Raw genomic sequence first — 26,300 nt, forward strand, 5'->3', positions numbered from 1 at the left:
GGGAGGCGGGGTATGGGCGGGCCTTGATGACTGGGCGATCAGGCTGTGCTGAGGGCAGCCCAGGAGAAGGCCGGGAAGATGGCGGCCTCCTGGAGGCTAGGCTGTGACCCGCGCCTGCTGCGTTGCCTTTTGGGCTTTGGCAGTCGCAGAAGCCCAGAGCTGGTTAAGGGGGCTGCTAGGTGGTCTGTCGGCCGTGGAGCTAGTTGGAGATGGTTTCACAGTACGCAGTGGCTGCGGGGTGAGTGGCCGGGGCTTGCTCAGCTTCTCTGTACCTGAGCAATGGGCCTGGGGCAGGGGCTTTTTGATCGAAGGCCTGCATCTGGGTGTGGAGGCGCCCGGAGCTCACCGTTCCCTAATCCTTTTTGTGGGAGAGGGTCTGCTGGCGTGGTCTAGTGCATGCCGCAAAGGGTTTTTTTGGAAGCTAGGAGAACTTGACTCCATCTCTGGCCGCCTGGCTTCTTCGTGACCTTGCCTTGGAATTTGGGTTCTGAGGCCTGTCTCAGGCCCCTTCCCAGTCATATTTCAGGTGTCTTTAGAGTTGGCTAATTGCCCAAGTTTGCTGACATTCAGACGTCATCGTTAGCTGCTTTTATTCATTTTCCTGACCTGTCTCAGTTAGGAGACCTTCGAGGCCCCTGGGATTGCTCTACGCCAGGACTGATAAAGGACCCCATTTGTTAATGTCTAGACATCATCAGACATAGGTCCGGAAGAATGTTTTAAGCAAAACATGAGCTTGAAAGAGTGAAAATTTAGGAGGGGAATCTTACGAAGGTGTCGACTTAAAGACACAACGAAAGAGTTGTGAGTTTTAAGTTTTATTCTAGGTCTTACTGAGTTTTATAGCCCGGGAGACAGCCACTCAGCCCTGAGGAACTACTCTGCAGAGGTGGGAGTTGAGGGGGGGTGGGGGGTAAGCCAGATTGCATATGAGTCTTTTTGGTTAGGAAATGCATGCAGTCAAGCGTATACCTTAGCAAAGATTACCGCCAATCATAACAGATATGTCGTTAATGATTTTAATATTTATTATCTTAGTGTTTTTCTATGGATGGGGAGATGTAAGAATCTAGGGTTATTTAAATTCTTCCTGAGATGTGCTTTGAACCATCCTAGAGCCTGTTTATCCAAAGCATAGTGCTTCATCTTGAATTCCTCTCAGGTCTCACTGTTGCTGGGCAACTGCAGTGAGTTGTGAATTAACCCCTGTGGAACTGGGCAGTCGTTGAAATTCCTTAAATTTATTATAGAAAGTTGTCATTAAATAAAACACAATTCTCCCAGTATGTAATAGTTTGCAATGTAGTGTGCCAGGCATTATTTTTCTTGACAAAAGGGGCGAGTGCATACTGAGCCTGATGTATAATTATTACCTGCTGATCATTCAGTCCCTCCATACCATGAATTGTAATATAAAAAATTTGGCGTAGGCATTTGCCTACATATTCTGAGCTACTTGAGGCCCAAGGAAAAAAAAAAAAGTTACATGAAGTTAATGGCATGGTGAGTGCACTGAGACTTTAAGATTTAAGGGAACAATTAAACTCCTTCAGCTTAATGTTTCATAAAATCCCTCTTGTAGCAGTGGCTTTTTTAAACTGTGTTTTAGCATTCCCTGTCCTCTCTTCCCCCAGTTTGTTAAATAATGAACTTTCCTACAGCTGCCAGAGATTCTGTCTGGGGTAGAGCTCAGCAATCTACATTTTACAAACAACCTTTGGTGAATTTTCGTGTACAAAACATCAACGTTTGGTGTTTGATGGGCTACACTTTGAGATTTGCTGTCTTAGAAAATCATGGAACATTAAAAGCTCACTCTTAGGAATAACTGAGAAAGAATGTTCTTATTAAACAGATACTTTTGAGAATCTTTGAATATTTCAAACTCTCTACTGAGAAAGGGGGCAAGTGTTGCATACTCAAAAATGTGCATGCCGTTTCAGGGATTTTGCTTAGACCCAACTTGACAGTGCTTATTTGAGGCGTCATGAAATTTTACCTACCCCCCAACACACTGCGAACAACTTGTCTAGATATCTGCTTGAACTTCATCTGTAAAGAATCCTAGGAAAGCTGTCTTAGCTTCCTGGTGCCTCCTTCTTTGATGGATACAGGGCCCGCCTCAGTGATCTAGGATTCTTTCCCTATTTCAAGATCAGTTGTTCAGTGGTGGTCCTCAGGTGTTTACCTGGTGAGCCAGTGGTTAAAGGACTTCCCCCATGGCTCAGAGGCAAAGAATCCACCTGCAGTGCAGGAGCTGCAGAAGACAGATTCGATCCCTGGGTCGGGAAGATCCTCTGGAGGAGGTCATGGCAACCCATTCTAGTATTCTTGCCTGGAGAATCCCATGGATAGAGGAGCCTAGTGGGCTACAGTCCATAGGGTCACAAAGAGTTGGACACGACTGAAGCGACTTAGCATCTACACACATACACTCACCAGTGGTTTAGACTACGCTTCCACTGCACGAGGTGTGGGTTCGATCCCTAGTAAGGGAACTAAGATCCCACATTCTGTGCAGTGTGGCCAAAAAAATAAATGAATTTTAAAAAATGCCAAAGTCATTTAAATTTTTTTGAAAAAAGGTCAGGTGTTTAGCAATTCTGATCTCTTTTTCAACCTTAATTCCCACTTGCCATGCAACAACATATTCACAGGTTCTGGGGTTAGGACATCTTGGGGGTGGTGGGGCACAGGCATTATTACTGTATGTTATTGGATAGCCGTAGGTTATTTGGAAATCTTATATATTTTTCCTAATGCTAAGTCAAAATTTGTCTCCTGACTTTTCACATATTTTTGTTTTGCCATGATAAATATACATGACAATCCTTGAACTATTTGCTTTACAGAGCATGGATTACGAGGTGTTTGTTGGTTTTTCTCGAGCTTGATAGAAATTATAGTTTCATAAAACTAAACAACTATTTGGTAGTCTATAGAGTATGAATTTGACACAATTATTGAATTATTTCCTCTTTCACTTAACTGTCAAGGATTTAAAAATCAGTCGGTTGTGAAGTCACTTGGCGTTTTGGTTTCTTTAAAAGGTGTTTGTTGGTAGCATATTTATGAACTATAGCATATGCTGTGTGCTTGGCCCTTCTTAGAATTCCTTATTCACTTCTCACAACTACCTAGTAAAGTTCGCATTATCTGCATTTTTATTGGGCAGAAGATACTAAGGCTCAGAGGAACTCAGTGGTACTCCCAAAGCCACCCAGCTATACTGGTAATGACCTGAACAGGAGCCATGTATTTTTTCACTTCTGTTTAACAAATCCTTAACTGTTTCAGTCTCTGAACTGCAGTGTGTACTGAGAGGGCAGAGACTTATTCACCACACTATTACTGAGTGAAGAAATGAGCCCTAGTTGCAAGGTACCTGGTAGCTGCTAAGAAAGCAGTTGTCCTGCTGAAGGAACAGGTTCTGTGTATTCAGGCACATGGCCCATCTAGTCATGCTTCTGGAGATGGAATCCTGTGTTCCGTGTAGGCTTTATCCTTAAAGTATGGGGAGGTAAACAACAGCAGCATGGTTTCAGGAGTGTGTGTAGGGAGCCCAGAGGGGCTAAGTTCAGGATGATAAGGGAGAACATAAGAAGGCTTCCTGGAGGTGGCAGTCCTTCCAGGCTGGAAGAGCTGCAGACATAAAGACCCAGAGGCTAACTGTGATATTTACAGAAGTGGCAAAGCATTTGTAAACCATTTTTCATCACACCCTAGGCGTTTAACTTTGAAGAGTTTCCATTGCTGCCCTTTCAGAGAAAATGGCTTAGTTTGGAATTAATTAATAATTAGTAAGATGTTAATATTGTTGGTTTTAAGTTGTCTCTGAGGAATGACGTGTTGAATGTAAAATAACATGAGAGGAGGAAAATAAATGAGCTTCGGTCTTTGTCGTGCTTCGCCCAATATCTGACTATAGGCCTTGCGTATATAGATGTTAAATAAACATATCTGGGGAAGCTAAAAATCTCAGAAGTTATATTTTAAAAAAAACAGCTCTACAGTACTGCACATTTGCAGCTAGTGAACCAGTCTGTGTCATTTTAGGAGAAAATTAAATTTATTGACAACATTTAAAAACTAGAAACCTCAGATAAACAGTCTAAGTTTTTGTCTTCCTTTGAAAATTTAAAGTTAGGACCTGTATGGTGACAGACGATTGAGACTGAGTAATGACTGTTCTCTTCAGGTAGGAAATTACATACTTTCTAGTTGACCGTTTTCTCTTCTCTGTTACGTCTCAGCCAGCAAGACTGAATGTCCTTTGAAATTTGTCATCACCTCTAGTTGTTGTTCTTTTCTTGCACTCTTATCTCTATGGAAAGCGGAAAACGAGAGATAGGTTAGGAAAAATGGGAGAGGGCTCTGTGTGTGTGTGTGTGTGTGTGTGTGTGTGTGTGTGTGTATAAAGGAGGAAATTTATCATTATTTAATATGAAAATGAAGCATGACTGGAGCTGTAGAAACTTACAAGATACTGATGGTAGTAGTTAGTTTAGTCGCTAAGTCGTGTCTGACTCTTGCGACCCCATGGTCAGGCTCCTCTGTCCATGGGATTCTCCAGGCATGAATACTGGAATGGGTTGCCATTTCCTTCTCCAGGGGGTTTTCCCAACCCAGGAATCGAACCCAGGTCTCCTGCATTGCAGGCAGATTCTTTACCGACTGAGATATGAGGGAAGCCCAAGGTACTGATAACCCACTTCTTTCTCCTGTTTCCTCTAAGCATCTGAGTTTTTGATGGTGGTTCTATAATAAGGGAGAGGACTTCTTTGTTAAGAGTCAATGGTGTGGCATGTTGACCTATAACAGACTACCAGACATTTCTTGACCAAAGATGGGTTTATTCGGGATCTGCAGAGAAGAGCAGTTTGGGGTCTGCAACCATGGGGAGCCACATTCTAATCCCCACAAGCTCAGGAAGGAGAACACTTAATACAGAGGGACAGAGGAGGTAGGAGGCTACAGTAAGCAAAGAGTCCACGGCTTTTCATTGGCTGAGTCCTCGCCAGGAAAGAAGAGGAATCAGTCTTCTTCCTTTTGGGCTTTGCAGTTATCACAGCGTGTGAGACATCCCCCTTCTGGTCTCCCAGCTCTATTTCATTGAAGTTTCTGTTTATTAATTTTTACAGTTATTTTTGCCAAAGTATAAATACTGTTTTAGGCCGGGCTCTAAGTAGATCTTTCTACACTGATATTGATGAGACTGTTACTGTTCTTTGAGTTCTTTAAGCATGGAAACAGAAACATACAAACTTGCTGAACTATAGGATTTCTTAGAAGGGTGCAACACCAGAGTGCCTGGGCCATATCCATTTCTTGTAGGGCTCCCATTGTCTGCTCTCTTTCTCTGATTTACGTTGGTTTTCTCCACACACTTGTCAATCTACTTACTCATGGTTTTTCTTTTTCTATCATGTCAACTTGCCTTGCCTTAACGCCGATGCAGGTCCTTAGATTCGTTGCTCTTTCAGTTTAGTTCAAGCACACACCACCATTTTTGTGATCTAACTCCAGATTCCCTGGGCAGAGAAGCTGATGACCCAATGTAGGTCAGTTGTAGTATAGAACACAGGGTTGATTCCATCAAAGACTGCAGTTTGGACATTTCCTTTAAAAGGGAAGTGTGAGTTGGGAATCAATGATGTCTGTTATTCTGACCACTTGATTAGAGTAGAGTAGTGAAGTCCCTCATTTTAATTGTTTTGGGTTTAAGTATTGACTAGAGAAAATGGATGATCAATTAAACAAGGCAGAATAGGCTACTCAATAGTTGAGATCTGTGGTCATCTAAGGTGAACTCCGGGAGTTAGTGATGGACAGGGAGGCCTGGCATGCTGCGATTCGTGGGGTTGCAAAGAGTCGGACATAACTGAGCGAGTGAACTAACTAACTAAGGAAAATAGAAAGGGGATGAATGAGATCTTAGTAGAAGCAGCAGCAGGATAATCTGGTAAGATTTGAATTATCAGGAAGTACTTAGTATGCATTGCTTTAAAACTTTTCATTCACGATATTAAAGTGGGATATTCCAAGGAGCCATTACATACTGAACATTCACTATTTGCTGGGCTTCATTTTAGATTCTTTTTGAATTTCCCTGGTGGTTTGGTGGTTAACGCTCTGCACACCAGTATAGGGAGCACAGGTTCAATCCCTGGTTGGAGAAGTAAGATCCTGCAGGCCACACAGTGCGGCCTGAAAAAAGATTCTATACCTCTGTCACTTCTAATCATAAGACCCATGCAAAGGTTAGTTGTTTTTTATGGGTGAAGAGATAGTCCATGAGGTTTAGTGGTTTGTCCAAGGTTGGTAAGTGAATGAATGCTTTGGAACTATGCACGTAATAATATACAGAGGAAGAAAAGAGGTCCTTGCTTGTTGGATATCTTGGAGTAGACTGACTTTGACTAATCATGAAGTTGGGAACTGAATATTTGTGTCCTCCCCAAATTCATACATTGTAACCTAATGGGCAATGAGAGGGTAATTAGGAGGTGGGGGCCTTTGGCAGGGGCCTGGGTCAGAGTGAGAGGAGCCTTCATGAATGGGGTCTAGTGCCCTTATAAAAGAGACTCCAGAGAGCAGCCTTGCCTCTCCCACCATGTGAAGACACCACAGGAAGATGCTCTCTGTGAACCGGGAAGTGGGCCCTCATCAGCCACCATCCCGGATTGGCCAGCATCATGATCTTGGACTCTCCAGCCTCCAGAATCGTCAGAAATAAATGTTGTTTATAAGCCACCAGCCTCAGGTATTTTCTCATAGCAGTCCAAATGGACTAGGGCAGTGGGCTCATCAACTCAGGGCACGTGTTCACAAAAAAGGGTTACAGCCGAACAGAATCGGGTCTCTGCCAGCCAGAAAAAAGTTGGAAAAGTGGGTTTGGGAATAAAACGTAGCATTTATTGAGAGCTTGCCATGTACCATTCCCCTTTTTCAGCCCTTTATGTGAATTCACTCAGAACTTATGACAGCTAATGCTGTGCTCTGGTGATAAAAATCTAGTTTAACCCAGGCTGCCTGACACCAAAGCTGGTTCTTTCCCTAACCACAGCCTTCTTCAGTGCCAAGTAATAACTTGACTAGACATCAGCAGAACAGTGGCAACATGCTGAAGTTCTGTTCACTCTGTATGTTTTAGCGAACACCTGCTTTTTTCTTTTTTTTAAATAAGTGAGGCATTTGAGTAATATCTACATTGTGAAATGTTTTGTCAGGAACAGGTGTGATGTCTTAAGTTTTTTATTTTAAATAACTTAAGATACTAACATTCTAGACTTATAAAGGATATTAGGACCATTCAAGAGTTAAAAAGTATATGTCAGTGTCCTCTCTGTAAGTTTCTAAGATGGTCCACTCTTGAATATATACCTTGTTGTTGTCTTGAGCATCAATTTGCCTTTATGACAAAATGTGTAAATCCCCAAACTGTTAGTCATATGTTCATTCTTCCACTACACTCTGGAGTGGTGATTTCTTTTTGCCTTTGTTCCAAGATTGCAAAATTAACTGGGATTCATGTAGAATTTAAAATTTCTAGTTTAATCCCAGAAAGACCAGTGCTGCAAGCTGAAACCTCTTCTGAGGTGTTTGGTTTATTTCACTCAGGAAATGGTTCTTCAGCCACACTGACATACGTTCAAATCACTGGGTGGGTACTAAGTATATGAAGGAATCAGCAGGTTCTGTAAACAAAGTGGACTGTATTGTGCCTCTTTATTTTTTGTACTTGGTAAGCAGTCCATTTACTGTAGCTGGTAGTCTACCAGATATTTTCCTGCAATCACGGTCTTTCTTGTATTAGCAAAACATTTCTAGGGAAGAATTAAGGTTGGTGAATATATAATTCAGGAGCATTTCTTTATAATTCAGGGAATCTGTTGGCATTGAATTTTTCTAGAGGGGCATAAATCTATTTGAAAACTGAAAAACTCTATCAAACTTCTTCAGAAAAAAGCAAAATTTTGTATGTGATTCCAGGGAACTTGTAGATCTCCCTGTAATTTATCTATAATGCCACCTGGTCTCCAACCTGTTACCATGAACATTTTGGTTAATTCCTATAGAAAATAATTGTGCTACTTTGCAAGGGTATTTGCCATATCTGAGAACAAGAAAGCTGGTAGGCAAGAATATTGGAGTGGGTTGCCATGCTCTCCTCCTGGGCATCTTCATGACCCAGGGATCGAACCCAGGTCCCCTGCATTGCAGGCTGATTGATTGTTTACTGACTAAGCCCCCACGGAAACCCAAGAATACTGGAGTGGGTAGCCTATCCCTTCTCCAGGGCATCTTCCCAATCCAGGAATCAAACTGCGGTCTCTTGCATTGCAGGCAGATTCTTAACCAGCTGAGCTACCAGGAAAGCCCCTCTCTGCTCATAACTGTTCGTTCAAATGGAGTGACCTGCCTGTGGTTTGAAATTTTTCTTGTTACTTAATGCCACCCTCCTAAATCTTCTTAATACGGTCCTGTCAGGGAATGGATAACACTCTAAAAATGGGTAATTTGAGTGGAGTTTAGTAAGTGACCATTTTTGTGAACTTAGGGTATAGAGATGGCACGGTACTAAGGGGCTTTTTGAATAAGGTGCTGTGATCACCCTTAGCTTGAAGAGGCATGGGCAGGGAGCACTTCTGGAACTGGGAAGTGGGGAGCCTTTGTGATCTCTGATGGAGCTGTGCCCTTTGGTTAAAGGATCCAGCCAGGTCAGGCGACCCTGCAAGGAGGGAGCTGAGGAAATAACCTGACCTCACTCTCCTCTCTCCTTTTCAGTCTCCTTATGCTGCCTGTTGGTGGAACCCAGCTGGTGGCCAAAGCAAGGAAGCCTGTTAGTGTAGCCTGTTTAGTAGTGCTGGGGAGGGTTGATGAGTAGATCTGTAAGGGCAGATGGGAGACACCTTGCAGGCCCACCTGACTGACACCCACTAGTCGTTACACTTTATGCCTCAGGTTTAACACTGATGCCATCAAGTACTGGCTCGTGTGTATGTGTGTGGCAGGTCTTATGCTAAGAGGGGAAGAGAGTGAGTGTAGTTTCTACACTTGGAAGAACCAAACAAGGTTTCCCTGGACTGTTTCCCTGGGCCAATGCTTTGCCAAGAGCAAGCACAGGCTCTTCATAACTGACCTGATTTTTAATAGGATTTTTCTGTCTATATTTGAATAGCTGAATAGGAATCAAGGCTATGTAAGCTTTTAGGGCACTTTTTATAGGAAGAAGAATGTTGTTTTTGGAGCAGAGGCATCTAATTTGGATTTCTGTTTTGTTTTGTTTTGTTTTTTTTAAGCTGGTACTCCTAAATCAAGTCATCCTTGATTCCTGACTTTCCCATGCCACATCTGAAAACCAGAAACTCTCATTGGCTCTACTTTTTAAATGTAATCTGACCACTCCTCACCACTTGTTCCACCAACTAGCCTGGCCAGGCTTCTACCACCTCTATTCCAGTTTATTGCAGGAGTCCCAGTAGATGTCCCCACCACACCCTTGGCCCAGTACAGACTGTTCTCCCTGCAGCTTTCAGAGTGTCACTTTTAAATTATAAACCAGATCATGTTACTCTTCTGCTGAAAACCCTCCAAGAGCTTCTCATAAATCTCAGAAGAAAATCTGAAGCCCTGACTGTGGTTCACAAGGCCCAGTATGATACAAACCCTCCACCTCTATGACTTCGGCTCTGACCGTGCCTCTGCTCACACTGGGTCCACTCTAGCACACCGACTCCCTTGGTGAATTCTGAACGTACCAAGTATGCTCATTCTTGTGCTTGTGCTTTCCTCTGTTCAGAAGGCCCTTCCGACAGAGATGTGCATGGCTTCTTCCATTCAGTTCTGCTCACTTTGTCAGAGGAAGGCTTCTCTGATGAACCAGGAAAATAGTCCTCCCCTGCAACTGGGGCCCCTTACTGTTATGCTCTGAGCCCGTATCTCCGAACCGACCGAGAGAGCAAGTCCACCACAGTATTGCAAACGCAAGAAGGGAGTTTGTTTATTTCTAGCGCGCTAGGGCCCAAGTCTCATCCCACACAAGGGAATCTGACAAGAGCCCTGAACAAAGGAGTATGGCGGCTTATATACAGGCAGTTTTTTGTCTCAGTTACAGGAGTAGCTGGCGTTACATGATTGGCCAGGCAGGATGAGCGCATATCCTGTCTCTTTCTGGTAAACATGACTCAGGTCCTAGAGACCATCGTTTGGTCCCTAACATTCCCCCCTGTCCTTAGATCATATAGAGGAATCTTCCTCTCGGTCTTGAGACACAGTTTGATATTGTTGTCGAAGCACAAACAGCTGTACTGTATTTATGCATTCCTTTACAAAGGCTACAAGTCTATTGATAATACATGGGCCGAAGTAAGCATTAGTAAAAGTACTAGCAGGGGTCCCAGCAAGGTGGAGATTAGGGTAGTCAGCCAAGGGGATTGTTGAAACCAAGATTCAAACCATCCCTGTTGAGCCTCACGGTCTCGTTTACGTTGGGCTAGTCCTTCTCTCACTTTGGCCATAGATTTTTTAACTATTTGTGTATGATCCGCATAGAAACAGCACTCTTTTTCTAGGGCAGCACAGAGTCCCCCTTGTTGCAGAAAGAGCAGATCTAATCTCCTGTTTGCTTTTTTTTGGATTGAACCTTATTCTGACTTGTGCATAATTGCAACTTTCACAGCTAAAAGTTGGATCTCCGAGGACCCTAGGGAGGGGCTTGGCGAATGAAAAATTAAGTAAATCTCGATTTCCTACTTTCCAGCGTCAAGGTCCATCATTAGAAGTAACACAATCCCAAGTTTTACAATGAGTCTTGTGCCCCGCCACAGGTCTTTCAGTCATGTCTGGGTGCGCCTGGGCATGCCCAGAACCCTTGTTTTTGGAGATAACCCCTAGCCCAAGGCACATTTACCATCGGCTTAAGGTCAAAGTACAAGTCTGGCCACCATGTGTTTGGTGGATGTATTGCGGTAGTGGAGTTTAGCACCTTTCGTGTTAGTCCATTTTGCAGCTTTTAGGTGATTTTGACGGGTTGATGTGGGTTCACGCTGGCAACTCCGGAGCAGAGTAACTGGTTCATCCACAAGATGGCCCAGTCGAGTTGTCCTGGTCCTGTTGGCGCCTTTGAAGCTTTAGCCTCAGGGGGTTGGACGGGTGCAGAGATGCTTTTTATTTTTTTTTAGCGTCTTCCTGCTCTGCTGAAGCAGCTGGGCGTACGTGGTTGCAATGCACCCAAAGCCCAATACCGTCAACCTTTAGGGCAGTTGGGGTGGTAAGAAGAACAACATAAGGACCCTTTCATTTGGGTTTTAGTGCCTTGGTTTGGTGCCTTTTGACCCATACCCAGTCTCCTGGGCCAATGTCATGTGAGGGAATAGTTTCCTTATTTTGACCCACATGTATTTTTCGGAGCAGTTTCTAGACACGAGAGTGCACCTTGCTTAAGGCCATCATGGCCTCTTGGAATTGCCCCAACGTGGGAGGCGGTAGTTTCTTTTCTTTAAATATTGGACATACAGGGGGAGATCTCCCATACAGAATTTTAAATGGGGTCAGATTAAGTTGATAAGGAGTATTACGCGCACGGAAGAGGGCGAAAGGAAGGAGGGTCACCCAGTCCCCGCCAGTCTCTATAGCCAATTTAGTTAAAGTTTTTTAGAGTCCGATTTATTTTTTTATTTGCCCTGAGCTCTGTGGACTATATTTACAATGTAACTTCTATTTAGTCCCCAGGGCTAGGGCAAGGCTCTGAACTATTTGACTCACAAAAGCAGGTCTATTATCAGAGCCGATGGTCACTGGCAGGCCAAACCTGGGAACTATTTTTTTTTTTTTTTAATCTTCTTTTGCCACTATCATCGCGGTTTTTTCCTTTGTAGGAAAAGCTTCCACCCACCCTGAGAAGGTATCCACCAACACTAACAAGTACCGGTAACCATATTTGCCTGGCCTTACCTCGGTGAAATCTATTTTCCATTGTTGCCCTGGTCCTTCTCCCTATATCTCAGTCCTGCATGTTGTCCTTTTTGTGGCCTCATCTGTTGACACGCCTTACAAGCATGCACTATGTTCTTTACAGTTGTCTGGTGCTGGGGAAATCGCAAGCGCGCAGTTTGAAAGAGCATCAGAGTCTTTTTTTTTTTTTTTTTCAGATGAGTAGACAAGTGTAAATGCTCACATAGTTGCTGTCCCAACTGAGCAGGGAGTATCAAGTAGCCGTCTGAGTCTTGGTACCATCCATCTTTATCTTTTTGAAGGTTGGTGTGTTTTTGGATCCAAGCAAAGTCTGTGGATGAATACTCAGGGGTTGGGGGCAGAGTTCTCATACCTGAAGGTGGAAGTCCGATCGCCAACACAGGGGTGATGAAATCTTCATCAGCTACTTTTTGAGCTGCCAGGTCTGTGGCACGATTCCCTCGTGCCATGGGGCTGTCACCCTTCTGATCTCCAGGTACGTGTACTATTGACACAGCCTGAGGCATCTGTACAGCCTCTAAAAGTCTATGGATTTTAGGCAAGTTTTTAATTTCTTTTTTTTTTTAGCTGTCAAAAACCCCCGTTCCCGATATATTGGGCCCTGGATGTGTACCGTGCCAAAAGCATAGTGACTGTCAGTGAAAATAGTTATTATTGTTATTTTTTTGGCTCTCTCTAATGCTTGAATCAGGGCAATTATCTCTGCCTTTTGTGCTGAGGTATCCGGGGGAAGGGCCTCTGCCCATATTGTCTGTCCAGAGTCATCTACTACTGCGGCTCCCGCCCGTCTCTGTCCATCTTTTATATAACTGCTGCCGTCTGTGAACCATTTTAGCTCACTGTTATCCAGTGGAGTATCGGTTAAGTCTTTTTGCATTGCTGTTACCCCAGCCAGTATCTCATCACAATCATGGAGGGGGCTATTTTTTTCCGGATTGGGCAAAAGAGTGGCCGGATTTAGAGTGCAGGGCATTTGGAAATGAATCCGTGGGGTGTCAAGTAGCAAGGCCTGGTAGTGCGTCAAGCGGGCATTAGAAATCCATTTACCTGGGGGTTGCTTTAAAACTCTCTCTATGGCATGAGGAGTGTAGACCAAGAGTCTCTGTCTATAAGTCAGTTTATCAGCATTGTGGACTAAGAGCGCGGTGGCCGTGATGATACGGAGGCAAGGTGGCCATCCGGCTGCCACTGGGTCCAGTCTCTTGGAAAGGTAAGCTACAGGTCGCTTCCATGGTCCCCATCTCTGTGTTAGTACCCCCTTTTTTATCCCCCGCTTTTTATCTACAAATAATTGGAAAGGCTTAGATGGATCAGGGAGGGCAAGGGCAGGAGCTTCTAGCAAGGCTCTCCTGAGCTCTTGGAAGGCCTCTTTTATTGGCTCAGTCCATTCCCAGTCCTTGTTTTCTTCGGTCCCTTCATATAGGGGCCTGGCCTTTTTTGCAAACCCCAAGATCTATAACCGGCAATATCCCACAGTTCCCAGAAATTTTCTCACTTGTCTAGGGTTAGCCGGCTCAGGGATCTGGAGGATGGTTTTTTTTATAGCCTGTGTTAGCCACCTCTGGCCCTGTTTTATCTTATAACCGAGGTATGTAACCTCTTGCTTGGCAATCTGGGCCTTTTTGGCACTGGCCCTGTAACCTAAAGTCCCCAAGGTTTGGAGAAGGTCACCTGTTGCCTCTTGGCACTCTTTTTCTGTAGCCGCTGCCAGCATAAGGTCATCAACATATTGTAATAAAACAATGGTAGGGTGTTCAACTCGATACTCACGGAGGTCTTCGTCCAGGGCCTCATTAAATAACGTGGGCGAGTTTTTGAAACCCTGTGGTAAGCGAGTCCATGTCAGCTGCACAGGGGTCTGACTACCATCTTCCTGCCATTCGAAGGCAAAGATCTCTTGGCTTGCGGGGGCAAGAGGCAAACTGAAAAAGGCATCTTTTAAATCTAAGACAGTGTACCAAATGTAGTTTGGAGGCAAGTTGCTTAGCAATGTATAAGGGTTAGGAACCATCGGATGAATATCACTCACCCGTTTGTTGACTTCTCATAGATCTTGAACCGGCCTAAAATCAGTCCCCCCAGGCTTTTTTACAGGCAACAGGGGAGTGTTTCATGGGGACCGGCACCTTTTCAGGACCCCAGCATCTATGAGGCGTTGTATATGAGGAGTAATTCCTTGTCGAGCCTCTTGACTCATGGGGTACTGTCGTACCCTCACCGGGGAAGCACTGGCTTTCAGTTCTACAATGATAGGGGGCCTCTGTTTGGCCAGTCCCATTTCTGCTGTTTCAGCCCAGGCCTGAGGGTATCTTTGAACCCATGGTTGTACTTCGGGGCTTATTGTCGCTGGGGCCTCTGGCAAGTAGAGTCTGTATTTATCTTTTAATGCCAGACACAGGACCTGAAGAGGATGCCCGGTCCCATCTAAAACCGACACTTGTCCGTGGTCGAAATGAATTTGGGCATTTACTTTAGACAGTAAATCTCTTTCTAACAAGGGCGCTGGACACTCAGGTATCACCAGAAAAGAATGGGTCACCTGGTGGGCCCCCAAGTTCACATGCCGTTTTGTAGTCCATCCATATCGTTTAGTCCCGGTTGCTCCCTGCACCCAGCTACTTTTTTTAGACATGGGTCCATCTTTTTGGTTTAAGACTGAGTATTCGGCTCCCGTGTCCACCATGAAGTTAACCGGTTTCCCCTCCACATTTATAGTTACCCAGGACTCGGGGAGGGGCTTCGAGCCCTGACCCCCCTAGTCGCTATCCTCACCCGCGTAGAGGATATGACTGTCTGGAGAGGGAATCTCGTTCTTGGGGTTCTTGGGCCCCTTTTTTAGATTTTTTTGGGGGCATTTATCTTTTTAACGTCCAAACTCTTTACAAAACGCACATTGGTTTTTTCCAAGCTTACGCCTTGTCATTTTTTCTTTAGTTTTTGAGTCCAATTTTTTTCCCTTTCTGGAACCTGTTTTTGTTTTCAACCCCAGCAAAAAATATCTGGGCCAGCTCTTTTTGATTTTTACGGTTTTCTTCAGCTCTAAATTTTTTTTCTTTTCTTTTAATGCGGTCCTCTCTCTCTTCTGGGGTCTCTCCATGATTAAAAACTCTCTCAGCTGCCCTCACTAGATCTTGCAAGGATTGTTTATTTAACCTCTCTATCTTTTGTAACTTTTTTCTAATATCGGGGGCTGCTTGATTTACAAATGCTAACATAACTGCCGCTCGTGACTCATCTGCCTGTGGGACCATAGGGGTATACTGTCTAAAAGCTTTCATTATCCTTTTCAGGAAGGCTGCTGGGCTCTCATTTGGCTGTTGTCTCACTGGATTTATTTTGGCCAAATTAGTTGGCTTTTTGGCGGCCCCTCTAAGGCCAGCCATGAGAGTGTGACGGTACACTTGGAGACGCTCCTTACCTTCAGCGCGTTCGAAGTCCCAGTTGGGTCGCACCAAGGGGAACCCCTCCTCAATGAGGTTAGGCTGTATGGTGGGCCTCCCATCCACCCCTGGCACATTTTTCCGGGCTTCTGACGGGATCCGTTCGTGCTCCTCTGTAGTAAAAAGTACCTGTAACAGTTGCTGACAATCATCCCAAGTAGGATTGTGAGTAAACAGGATAGACTCTAGAAGATCAATAAGACCCTGTGGTTTTTCAGAGAAGGAGGGAGTCTGGGTTTTTTAATTGTACAAATCACTAGTGGAGAAGGGCCAATACTGATATGTCCGTTCTCCACCCTCTCTGGCTGGCCCCGCCCGGACCGGAAACGCATGAATGGTGGAGGAGGGAACCTCCGGGTCTTCCTCTGCTATGCCGGCCATTTTTTTTTTTTTTTTTGCCTTTTTCCGAGTTCCCTAGGCGGGGCCCCTTTTTCTGGGAGGAGCTGAAGGCTTGGTTCTCTTTTTGGCTTTTCCCGATGAAACCTGTGGAACCTGTGGAAGCAAGGGCGGGGAAGAGGGAAGGGAAGTGAGGGGCTGAGAAACAAAAGGTTTTAGCCAGGCCAGGGGGTTTTCCACCAGGTCCTGTCAGACCACAATGTATGGAGTTTGGTCTGGCTGGGTGTCCTGAAGGGTAGGGGGTGAGCTCCTTCTCTCTGACCGCTGGAATAGTAGGCAGGCTGAAGGTGCCTTCTCGTGGCCAGCTGACATCAAAAGCAGGCCACTCGGCAGAACAAAAAGTTACTAACTTGCTTTTTTTCACCAGCAATGATAGATTCTGTGCTCTAGACTTGAAATCAGAGAAGTGGTTAATCATAAGAGATAAAGGAGTAGAAGTTGTTTGTCCCATGATCACAGAAAAGTACACTGGGAGCCAACAGAGCACACAAAGAGCAACGCAGACACCACAAATAGGCAAACAACGACAATGCACTCAATCTTACCTGCAGGATGTTCACAGAGCCAGCTGCCTCCCCAGCACGAAACTGGGCCCCGGCCTTACGCTGGACTTAATCCAGTAACCAGAGCCAGCTGCCTCCCCAGCACGAAACCAGGCCCTGGCCTTACGCTGACTTGCCTCTGCACTTTACAGCCAGATGCCTCCCCAGTACGATACCGGGCCTCGGACTTAATCTGGGCTTCTGCAACGTTAGCACCGGTGCTCAGAGCTCTTATCTCCTAACGAGGTTACTCCCTTCTACCAGGAGAGTTGTCCTCCCCGGCGGGACGGAGATCCCGGATGAGCCCCCAGATGTTATGCTCGGAGCCTGTATCTCCGAACCGACCGAGAGAGCAAGTCCACCACAGTATTGCAAACGCAAGAAGGAAGTTTGTTTATTTCTAGCGCGCTAGGGCCCAAGTCTCATCCCACACAAGGGAATCTGACAAGAGCCCCGAACAAAGGAGTATGGCTGCTTATATACAGGCAGTTCTTTGTCTCAGTTACAGGAGTAGCTGGCGTTACATGATTGGCCAGGCAGGATGAGCACATATCCTGTCTCTTTCTGGTAAACGTGACTCAGGTCCTAGAGACCGTCGTTTGGTCCCTAACACTTACCTTCCTTACATTTCTTAAAAGGATCTGGTCCTTTACATGACTTTTCAGTTTCAGAACAAGTATTCTAAGTCAGTAAAGGAGAACAGGTAATATGTTCATGGATATATTCACTTTGTATTTAAAATCCCATTATTTTAGCTTTATGGTTGTGACCATCTCAAAGCACGTGCAGTTTTTCTTTTCTTTTTGTCAGTTATATCCTTGTGGACATAGCTATGCCTGTGGCACTGCAAACAAGTTCAGTATTTTTATTGTGTTTATTTCTTTTACTCAAAATATTTTCATGCCTTTTCATTGGTGTTTATAGAATGTCAAACCCATTACCCATGTAGTAAAGTGTACTGGGAGGTACTGGGGCTATGTACTGTTAGGTAGTAGTCCCAGCATACTTTTTTGAACTTCCTCGACCCACTTTTCATTTTCATTATGTCCTACTCTTTAGCCAAACTAAGCTATGTTTCTTTCCTCTTTGTTTGCATATGATGTTTCCCTATCCTGGAATATCTCTGTTGGCCCCTCACCATGTTTTATTTGCCTGGCAGATTTTTTTTTAATTTAATGTTATTTTTTCATTGTAAAATATATATATATAATTTACTATTTTAACTATTTTTAGTATATGTGCTGCCGAAGCGAGCACTATTTTAACTATTTTTAAATGTATAGTTCCAGGACACTGAGAGCTTTCACACTGTTGTCTGGCCATTACTGTGGTCTCCAAAACTTTTTCATCATCCCAAACTGAAACTTTGTACCCACTGAACAGTAACTCCCCGTTCCCTCTCCACCCAGCCCTTGGTAACCACTGTTCTACCTCCTCTCTGAATTTGCCTGTTCTACGTAGGTACCTCATTAAAGATGCAGTCATGAAATATTTGTCTTTTTGTGTCTGGCTTATTTCACTTAGTATAATGTCTTCAAGTTTCATCCATGTTATTGCAGGTATCTGAATTTCATCCGTTTTGGAGGCCGAATCACATTTTATTGGCTGTATATACCACATTTTGTTTATCCATTCACATATCAATGGACACTTGGGGGGTTTGCAGTTTTTGGCCGCTGTGAATAGTGCTGCTATGAACACGGTTGTGCAAACACCTGTTCTTATTCCTGCTTTCATTTCTTTTGGGTATATAGCCATAAGTGAGATTGCCTCATCAAATAAATGATCATTCAACGTTTAATGTTTTGAGGAACCATTGGGTGGTTTCTACACAGAAGCTGCATAGTTTTACTTGTTTTACTTTCCCTCCGGTAGTGCACAAGGGCTCTTAATTTCTCCACAAACAGTTGTTTTCTGCATTTTTGATAATAGCCATTCTAATGAGGATGAAGCGGTACTAGCACACAAATCAAGATTTCCTTTCCTGATCAGCTAGAATCTCGTCTCTCAGCCCTTTGGCATCTGACAGCACGGTCATCTACTACTGTCTACCACTAGTATGTTTGTCTTGATGTCCCATTTAAACTATAATCCTTTGAGGTCAGGATTCTGGTCTTCTGTGGGTTGAGGGCTGGGACAGCAGGAGCTCTGTAAGCATTTCTTGAGTGCCTCGTTTGCCCTTTCGCTTTAGTAGGCAGCATTAAGAGCACTGCAGGAGGTACAACATCTGCCAGTGGCATTAATGAGAATTAGGTTTTCACATGTGCAGTACAGTTAAAGAGTTCGAGAGTTAGTGCACTTTAGCAATGAGGACAAGGCTGGATAAGGTAAAGAGTAGAAAGGGAACCTTCAAGTTTAGGTTGGGAAGGTGTGTGAGAGGAACCTGTGAATCTGTCTCTCCTTACCTGAATGAATTGTGAAGTAAGATATTGTCGTTTGTGTATGTGGGCGGGGGTCGCTTCAGTCATGTCCAACTCTTTGCGACCCTGTGGACTGTAGACCACCAGGCTCCTCTGTCCATGGGACTCTCCAGGCAGGAATACTGGAGTGGGTTCCCATGCCTTCCTCCAGGGGATCTTCCCAACCCAGAGATCAAACCCGTGGCTCTTGTGTCTCTGCATTGGCAGGCAGATTCTTTACCACTGACCACCTGTGAAGCCCAGGACATCATCACATAGCCAACTGCATGCCTTCAGAGTTCATCCTCTTAACCATCTCTGTGCTGCCTATTAACTGGTCACATTTTTTGAGACTTAACTTTTTGCCAGGCCCCACTATAATGACTTGACCTGTGTAACCTCACTTAAACCTATCTTATTAAATAATAGCTTATTTTAATACAGTAGTGCATGTGTATAGTTTAAATAGGCAAATGGTACTGAAAGGCTTATGGCAACACGGTGGATCTCTGACCCATCTTTTCCTACTCCTTCAGTCATCTTCCTCAGAAGCAACAAGTTTTGTCTCCTAACCGTCCTCTGGCATCTGCTCATCTCCCTATGTTAAATACTGTCTATGGATGACTTCTAATCAGTCATCCCCCTGTTTTCTCTCTCCCATTCTCCCAATATAGTTATTTTTCAATTCTTAATTAAATCTATGTTGACACCAGCCAAGTATGCTTAACTGAGAATTGTCATGTATCATCCCATATTATGAGTTACCTTTCTTACTTGACTGGCGTGTGAAATGAGTGCAGTCATGCTGTAGTTTGAGCATTCGTTGGCATTGCCTTTCTTTGGGATTGGAATGAAAACTGACCTTTTCCAGCCCTGTGGTCACTCCTGAGTTTTCCAGATTTGCTTCTATATTGAATACAGCCCTTTCACAGCATCATCTTTTAGCATTTGAAATAGCTCAACTGGAATTCCATCACCTCCACTAGCTTTGTTTGTAGTGATGCTTCCGAAGGCCCACTTGACTTCACACTCCAGGATGTCTGGCTCTAGGTGAGTGATCACATCATCGTGGTTATCTGGGTGTGAAGATCTTTTTTGTATAGTTCTTCTGTACCTCTTAATATCTTCTGCTTTTGTTAGGTCCGTACCATTTCTATCCTTTTTTGTACCCCTCTTTGCATGAAATGTTCCGTTGGTATCTCTGATTTTCTTGAAGAGATCTCTAGTCTTTCCTATTCTATTATTTTCCTCTATTTCTTTGCATTGATCACTGGAGAAGGCTTTCTTATCTCCATGCTATTCTTTGGAACTCTCCTTTCAAATGGGTGTATCTTTCCTTTTCTCCATTGCCTTTAGCTTCTCTTTCTTTCTTAGCTATTTGTAAGGCCTCATCAGACAATCAGTTAGCCTTTTTGCATTTCTTTTTCTTGGGGATGGTCTTGCTCACTGCCTCATGTACAATGTCACAAAACTCCTTCCATAGTTCTTCAAGCACTCTGTCTATCAGATCTAATCCCTTGAATCTATTTGTCATTTCCACTGTATAATCATAGGGATTTGATTTAGGTCATGCCTGAATGGTCTGGTGGTTTTCCCTACTTTCTTCAGTATGAGTCTGAATTTGGCAATAAGGAATTCATGATCTGAGCCACAGTCAGCTCCCGGTCTTGTTTTTGCTGACTATAGAGCTTCTCCATCTTTGGCTACAAAAATGTAATCAATCTGATTTCAGTATTGACCATCTGGTGATGTCCATGTGTAGAGTCTTCTCTTGTGTTGTTGGAAGATGGTGTTTGCTATGACCAGTGCGTTCTCTTGGCAAAACTCTGTTAGCCTTTGAGCTGCTTCGTTTTGTACTCTAAGGCCAAATTTGCCTGTTACTCCAGGTATCAAAATCTTGACTTCCTACTTTTGCATTCAAGTCCCCTATAATGAAAAGGACATCTTTTTGGGGGTGTTAGTTCTAGAAGGTCTTGTAGGTCTTCATAGAACTGTTCAACTTCAGCTTCTTGCATTCCTGGTCGGAGTTATTGCAATGCTATTCAATAGCTATTGATCTATTTCAGCAGGGCTATTCAATAGCTATTGAGCTGTTTCAACACTAGCAAAGTAATACTCAAAATTTTCCAAGCCAGGCTTCAAAAGTACATGAACCATGAAATTCCAGATGTTCAAGCTGGATTTAGAAATGGCAGAGGAACCAGAGATCAAATTGCCAACATCCGTTGTGTTATCGAAAAAGCAAGAGTTCCAGAAAACCATCTACTTCTGCTTTATGACTATGCCAAAGCCTTTGGCTGAGTAGATCACAACAAACTGGAAAATTCTTAAAGATGGGAATACTAGACCACCTGACCTGCCTCCTGAAAAATCTGTATGCAGGTCCAGAAGCAACAGCTAGAACTAGACATGGAAGAACAGACTGGTTCCAAATCAGGAAAGGAGTACATAAAGGCTGTATATTGTCACCTTGCTTATTTAACTTATATGCAGAGTATATCATGCAAAATGCTGGGCTGGATAAAGCACAAGCTGGAAGCACGATTGCTGGGAGAAATATCAATAACCTCAGATATGTAGATGATACCACCCTTATGGCAGAAAGTGAAGAGGAAATAAAGAACCTCTTGATGAATGTGAAAGCGAAGAGTGAAAAACTCAATATTCAGAAAACTAAGAACCAGGAAGACATGGCGTCCAGTCCCATCACTTCATGGCAAATAGATGGGGAAACAGTGGAAACAGTGAGAGACTTTACTTTCTTGTACTCCAAAATCACTGCAGATGGTGACTACAGCCCATAAATTAAAAGATGCTTGCTCCTTGGAAGAAAAGCTATGACCAACCTAGACAGCATATTAAAAAGCAGACACATTACTTTGCCAACAAAGGTCTGTCTAGTCAAAGCTGTGCTTTTTCCAGTAGTCATGATGGATGTAAGAGTTGGACTATAAAGAAAGCTGAGCGCCAAAGAATTGATGCTTTTGAACTGTGATGTTGGAGAAGACTCTTGAGAGTCTCTTGAACTGCAAGGAAATCCAACCAGTCAATCCTAAAGGAAGTCAGTCCTGAATATTCATTGGAAGGATTGATGCTGAAGCTGAAACCCCAATACTTTGGCCACCTGATGCGAAGAACTGACTCATTTGAAAAGACCTTGATGCTGGGAAAGATTGAAGGTAGGAAGAGAAGGAGACGACAGGATGAGGTGGTTAAATGGCATCACCAACTCGATGGACATGAGTTTGCGTGAGCTCTGGGAGTTGGTGATGGACAGGGAGGCCTGGCGTGCTGCATTCCATGGGGTCACAAAGAGTTGGACACTACTGAGCTACTTGGACTGCAAGGAGATCCAACCAGTCCATTCTGAAGGAATCCTAAAGCTGAAACACTAATACTTTGGCCACCTCATGCGAAGAGTTGACTCATTGGAAAAGACTCTGATGCTGGGAGGGATTGGGGGCAGGAGGAGAAGGGGGCGACCAAAGATGAGATGGCTGGATGGCATCACTGACTCAATGGACGTGAGTCTGAGTGAACTCCTGGAGATGGTGATGGACAGGGAGGCCTGGTGTGCTGCGATTCATGTGGTCGCAAGGAGTCGGACACGACTGAACGACTGAACTGAACTGAGCTACTGAACTGACCTTTTCTGCTTTTTAAAAAAATCTTTCCCTTTAAACTTTTTTTCTTTAGTTTTTCTGTTTAACTTGCCTATTTGTCCGACACCATGTAATACCTACTTAACACAGTTTCTGGTATTGTCAGTCACATCAGCTGATGTCTCAGTTAATGTACTTCCGTAGTTTCTGTATTTCTCTAGGCGTGTAGGTTCAACCAGTCTCCCAAAGGTCTTCTCTTTTACTTCTACAGAGGAAACAACCTCCAGGCTTCTGCTGAAGGATGGTGATGTTACTCAGCACTTAAATAGCATTCACCCAAGTCTTCAAAGGGCCAGTGTTTCCAAAGGTCTCCGTACTGCCAGTTCTTGGACCTTTGGGAAATTCTCATATAAACCAGGTTGATTATCTCAGTTTTTTCCACTTTGGTTTAGCATTCAGCTTTCTTAGACTTTCTTGGTCAATCATTTGTCTTACTATCAACATTATTCAGTTCTCTGCTTCCAGCAGTGTTGTTCTATTGTTCTTTCTTGTCTCCCTGTTTTTGTGAGTTTGTGTCTAAAAGTAACAAGGAACAAAGAAACAAAAAAGTGTATATAATAAAACCATCAACTAGAGACAGGTACTGTTGTCATTTTGGAGTGAATCCTTTCGGTCTTTGTGTACATACAAGTTAAATAGGTAGAAATTGGATTATGCCGTGTGTGTGTGTGTGTGTGTGTGTGTGTGTGTGTGCACACGCGTGCAGTCACTAAGTCGTGTCTGACTCTTTGCAACCCCATGGCCTGCTGCACTGCTTTCCTGTCCTTTACTTAGGCCATGTGTACTGTTTGAGGGACATCTTTCATGCTTGTTACTTTTGATACTATATTCAGACAAACTAGTATGTTTTCTGTTGTTGCTCATTGACATTTTCAGTCTATTCTTATATCAAAATAAGTATTTGAACAAAGATCCATGTGACATCTTTACCTTTCTTTATTCAAAACTGCTGTGTTAATACTTTGTGCCCTGGTACTGATTTTGAAATTCCTTGTACTTCATATGGCCTTTTTTCAATCCAGCCTGCAGGTGGCAGAATTGCTTTATCTAAGCAGAAATTTGAAAGGTTAATTTTATTTAATGAGTTCTTGCATTAGAAAGAGAAGTGATTAAATGAAAAGCTTTCTCTCTATTAGGAAATAAGCAAATTAAAGAACAGAGAGCTGTGCTAATAAAGTACTGGGTAATTTATTTCTTCGATTTGTCTGTCTTTGTGATTTCTGTGTTTGGATTATAGTCGCATTATGAAACAGAGCATGACCCTATGTAAATTGTGGAATTTCCTTAATTGTTAGAGTAATGGAGCTTAGATCTGCTTCATATTAGCCACAAAGCTATTTGTTCTGCCTTTGTATTTTAAGAGTTTGCTCATATTAATCTTTTTTTTTCAATCTAGAGACCTTTTAGAATTGATGTGTAGATCTTCACTTTAAAACTTCTTTAATAGGTTTTGCTGATCTATGAGTGTTTTAAAATTAAAGACATGCCTTAGAGAATAAGAAATTAGATTAATGCACTATATTTGAAGTTGAAAACTGAATTATGCTTTAGAAAGATCGGAAGATCAGATTTGAAGAAATAAGGAATTGTTTAGAAAAGCTGCTATAGATTCAGTGAGTGATCGATTGCTCGTATGCTCAAATGCCTGATGCAGGTAAAGCAGCAATATACTAAGAAAAAACGTGTTCTAAAAATAAAAAATATATACTAAAAAATGACAGTGCCATTCTGTTGAGGCAGAAAATGAGACTAAAACAGTTGTGATGAGACTCTAAAATCAGTATATTTAAATGTAAACTGGAAATGTACATTACTCTAGTTACCTTAAAATATTTTAAGTATTGTCTTTAACTGCTATAGCAGGGCAGACTTATCAGCCAATATATATACTTTTTAGCTTGATAAACAACACTAAAATGACTACAAGAGAGTTAGTCTTAACAAAATATGGGGTATTTTTTGAGTACTAATTGAAATAACCTGTATGACCAGGGGAATAAAAAACCACATTTCCTTTATTATTACTATAGTTGTGCCCAGTTATAAATAGGAACTGTAGTTGGTGCCCATTTCAAGGCCTCCTCAGTTTGCTAGGAGAAAGGTAGAATGTACTGCTATTGAAATGAGAAGGGAAGTGATATATAACTTCCAATGGAATTAAGCAATGTTATGTACAGGTTGAAATTCAAGGAGTCTAGAAAAGCCCATACTATCTTCAAAAGAATTGATGGCAGCTATCAGATATTAGTTATGTACAGCCCTTCATTCAAAACTGAAATTATGACTATATAATTACCTTCCCACGGAAAAAAATATATTTGGAAAAGATGTGTATAATATTCAGGGAGAATGAGGATATACTAAAATGAAATATTCATTTTCATTAATAAATTAATACTTCCTTCTTAAAATGATTTTCTAGTGTGAGAGTCTGAGGATAGATAGATTGGTCAGATTAATCAGAAAACACATTGCACATTTTACTCTCCATAAGTCAGTATAATCAATCAGGAGATAGTACTGAATAATGGAAATGTCCAGAATGTCTTTGTTTTTTTGTCACCTTCATTTCAGAGAAGGATAATAATCTATTACAGAATTTTTATGTTTTATTGTCATTATTCAGAGAAGCAATTCCAATTCACCCATGAAGGGTGGCTGTAGGAGGAATGATGTTTTTATTTTTAAAATATGAAAATTTTTGTGGTTCTTCATGTGGGAATTCATAAAATAATGTGAAATTTTCATAATAAAGTACTTAATGTCAGAAGTAATGGGAAATGTGATAGTCTCATAGGTGAGAGATTATAATAGAGAATCGTAAAATAAAGACTAGTTGTATCATGGCACCTAGATCCAAGGTATAAAAATATGGAAGAGAGACTTTGTTCTGAGAAAATCGAGTTCGTGTTTGTCATACATCAGAATCTGGACATAGAATCATTGCAGCTCATTTAGTTTGCCTCCTTGTATTGAAACTATATGATGTATAAATTTGCTGTGTACGTGGTTGTGAAATATTCCATGTCATAATGTCAGGCTTGAACTTTTAATAGAGAGGGATTGTTAGGCTATTTGACTAGACACAGGAAGAATACTCACATTTGAATTTCTGAGTGAATAGGCTATAAATAACCGATGACTAATTAATTGATGGTCCATATTGGTAAGGATCATCAATTACTGATGAGTGGTAATAGAGTGTAGGAGAGTACAGCCTGGAGAGTTAGGCAGAATTCAGATCCCTCGATCGAGGGCTATATTTTTCTCTTTGATGAAATGGGTGTGTTGACTTAGAATTTGGTTTGGGCTCTATCACTGTTGGGGTATTATTACGAGTGATGATTCTACGTTTGTATCCTTATAGTTTAGTACCAGTTGAGAAAGAGGCAATAAGTCAGACGAGTGGAGATCAGAGTTAACAGTTTTAATGCTGATGATTTTGTTCAATTGGAAAATGTGACTTAAGTCTGTGGCCTTCTGCAGTTGGACTCCTCAGTACAGCCCCTGTGTAGACTTTGGCCTTTTGTTTGAGAGAGAGTTTGTGTATAGAAACTTCACATCTTGAGTAACTTCCCAGCACCCACTGGGCCTGCTCACAGGAACAGAGAGAGTTGGACTTGCTCTCTGCTGTGAAGGGCAGGTCCATTTATGCCTAGTGCACAGAAGAACTGCAGGGAAGATGCAGGCTCGCCATAGGCAGGCAGGTCTTACATTGAGGACACTGAGGCAGCTGTATGTGTTCAGGTCCTTTTCCCAGTCCTTTAGAGGGGAGTGAATGAAAAGTGCAGGGAGGACAGAAGCTTCCTTCTGGATATTTCAGAGATGGAACTCCTTTACCATGAAGCCATGGGAACTCCCCATCTGAAATTACATTAAAATTAT

The 26,300-nt window shown here is 42.8% G+C and overlaps 1 protein-coding gene across 2 annotated transcripts in view; it reads left to right on the plus strand.

The window, feature by feature from the left end:
* The first annotated feature begins 78 nt into the window (after nucleotides 1-78).
* Nucleotides 79-26,300, plus strand: part of PDHX (pyruvate dehydrogenase complex component X) — an 80,415-nt gene continuing 54,193 nt past the window's right edge. For both annotated transcript variants that reach the window (XM_068988749.1, XM_068988750.1), the window contains exon 1: nucleotides 79-238. In XM_068988749.1, coding sequence (XP_068844850.1) covers nucleotides 79-238 — 160 coding nt within the window. The remainder of the gene's footprint in view (nucleotides 239-26,300) is intronic.

Source organism: Capricornis sumatraensis, chromosome 16, assembly GCF_032405125.1.
Source record: "Capricornis sumatraensis isolate serow.1 chromosome 16, serow.2, whole genome shotgun sequence".
NCBI classification, from domain to species: Eukaryota; Metazoa; Chordata; class Mammalia; order Artiodactyla; family Bovidae; genus Capricornis; species Capricornis sumatraensis.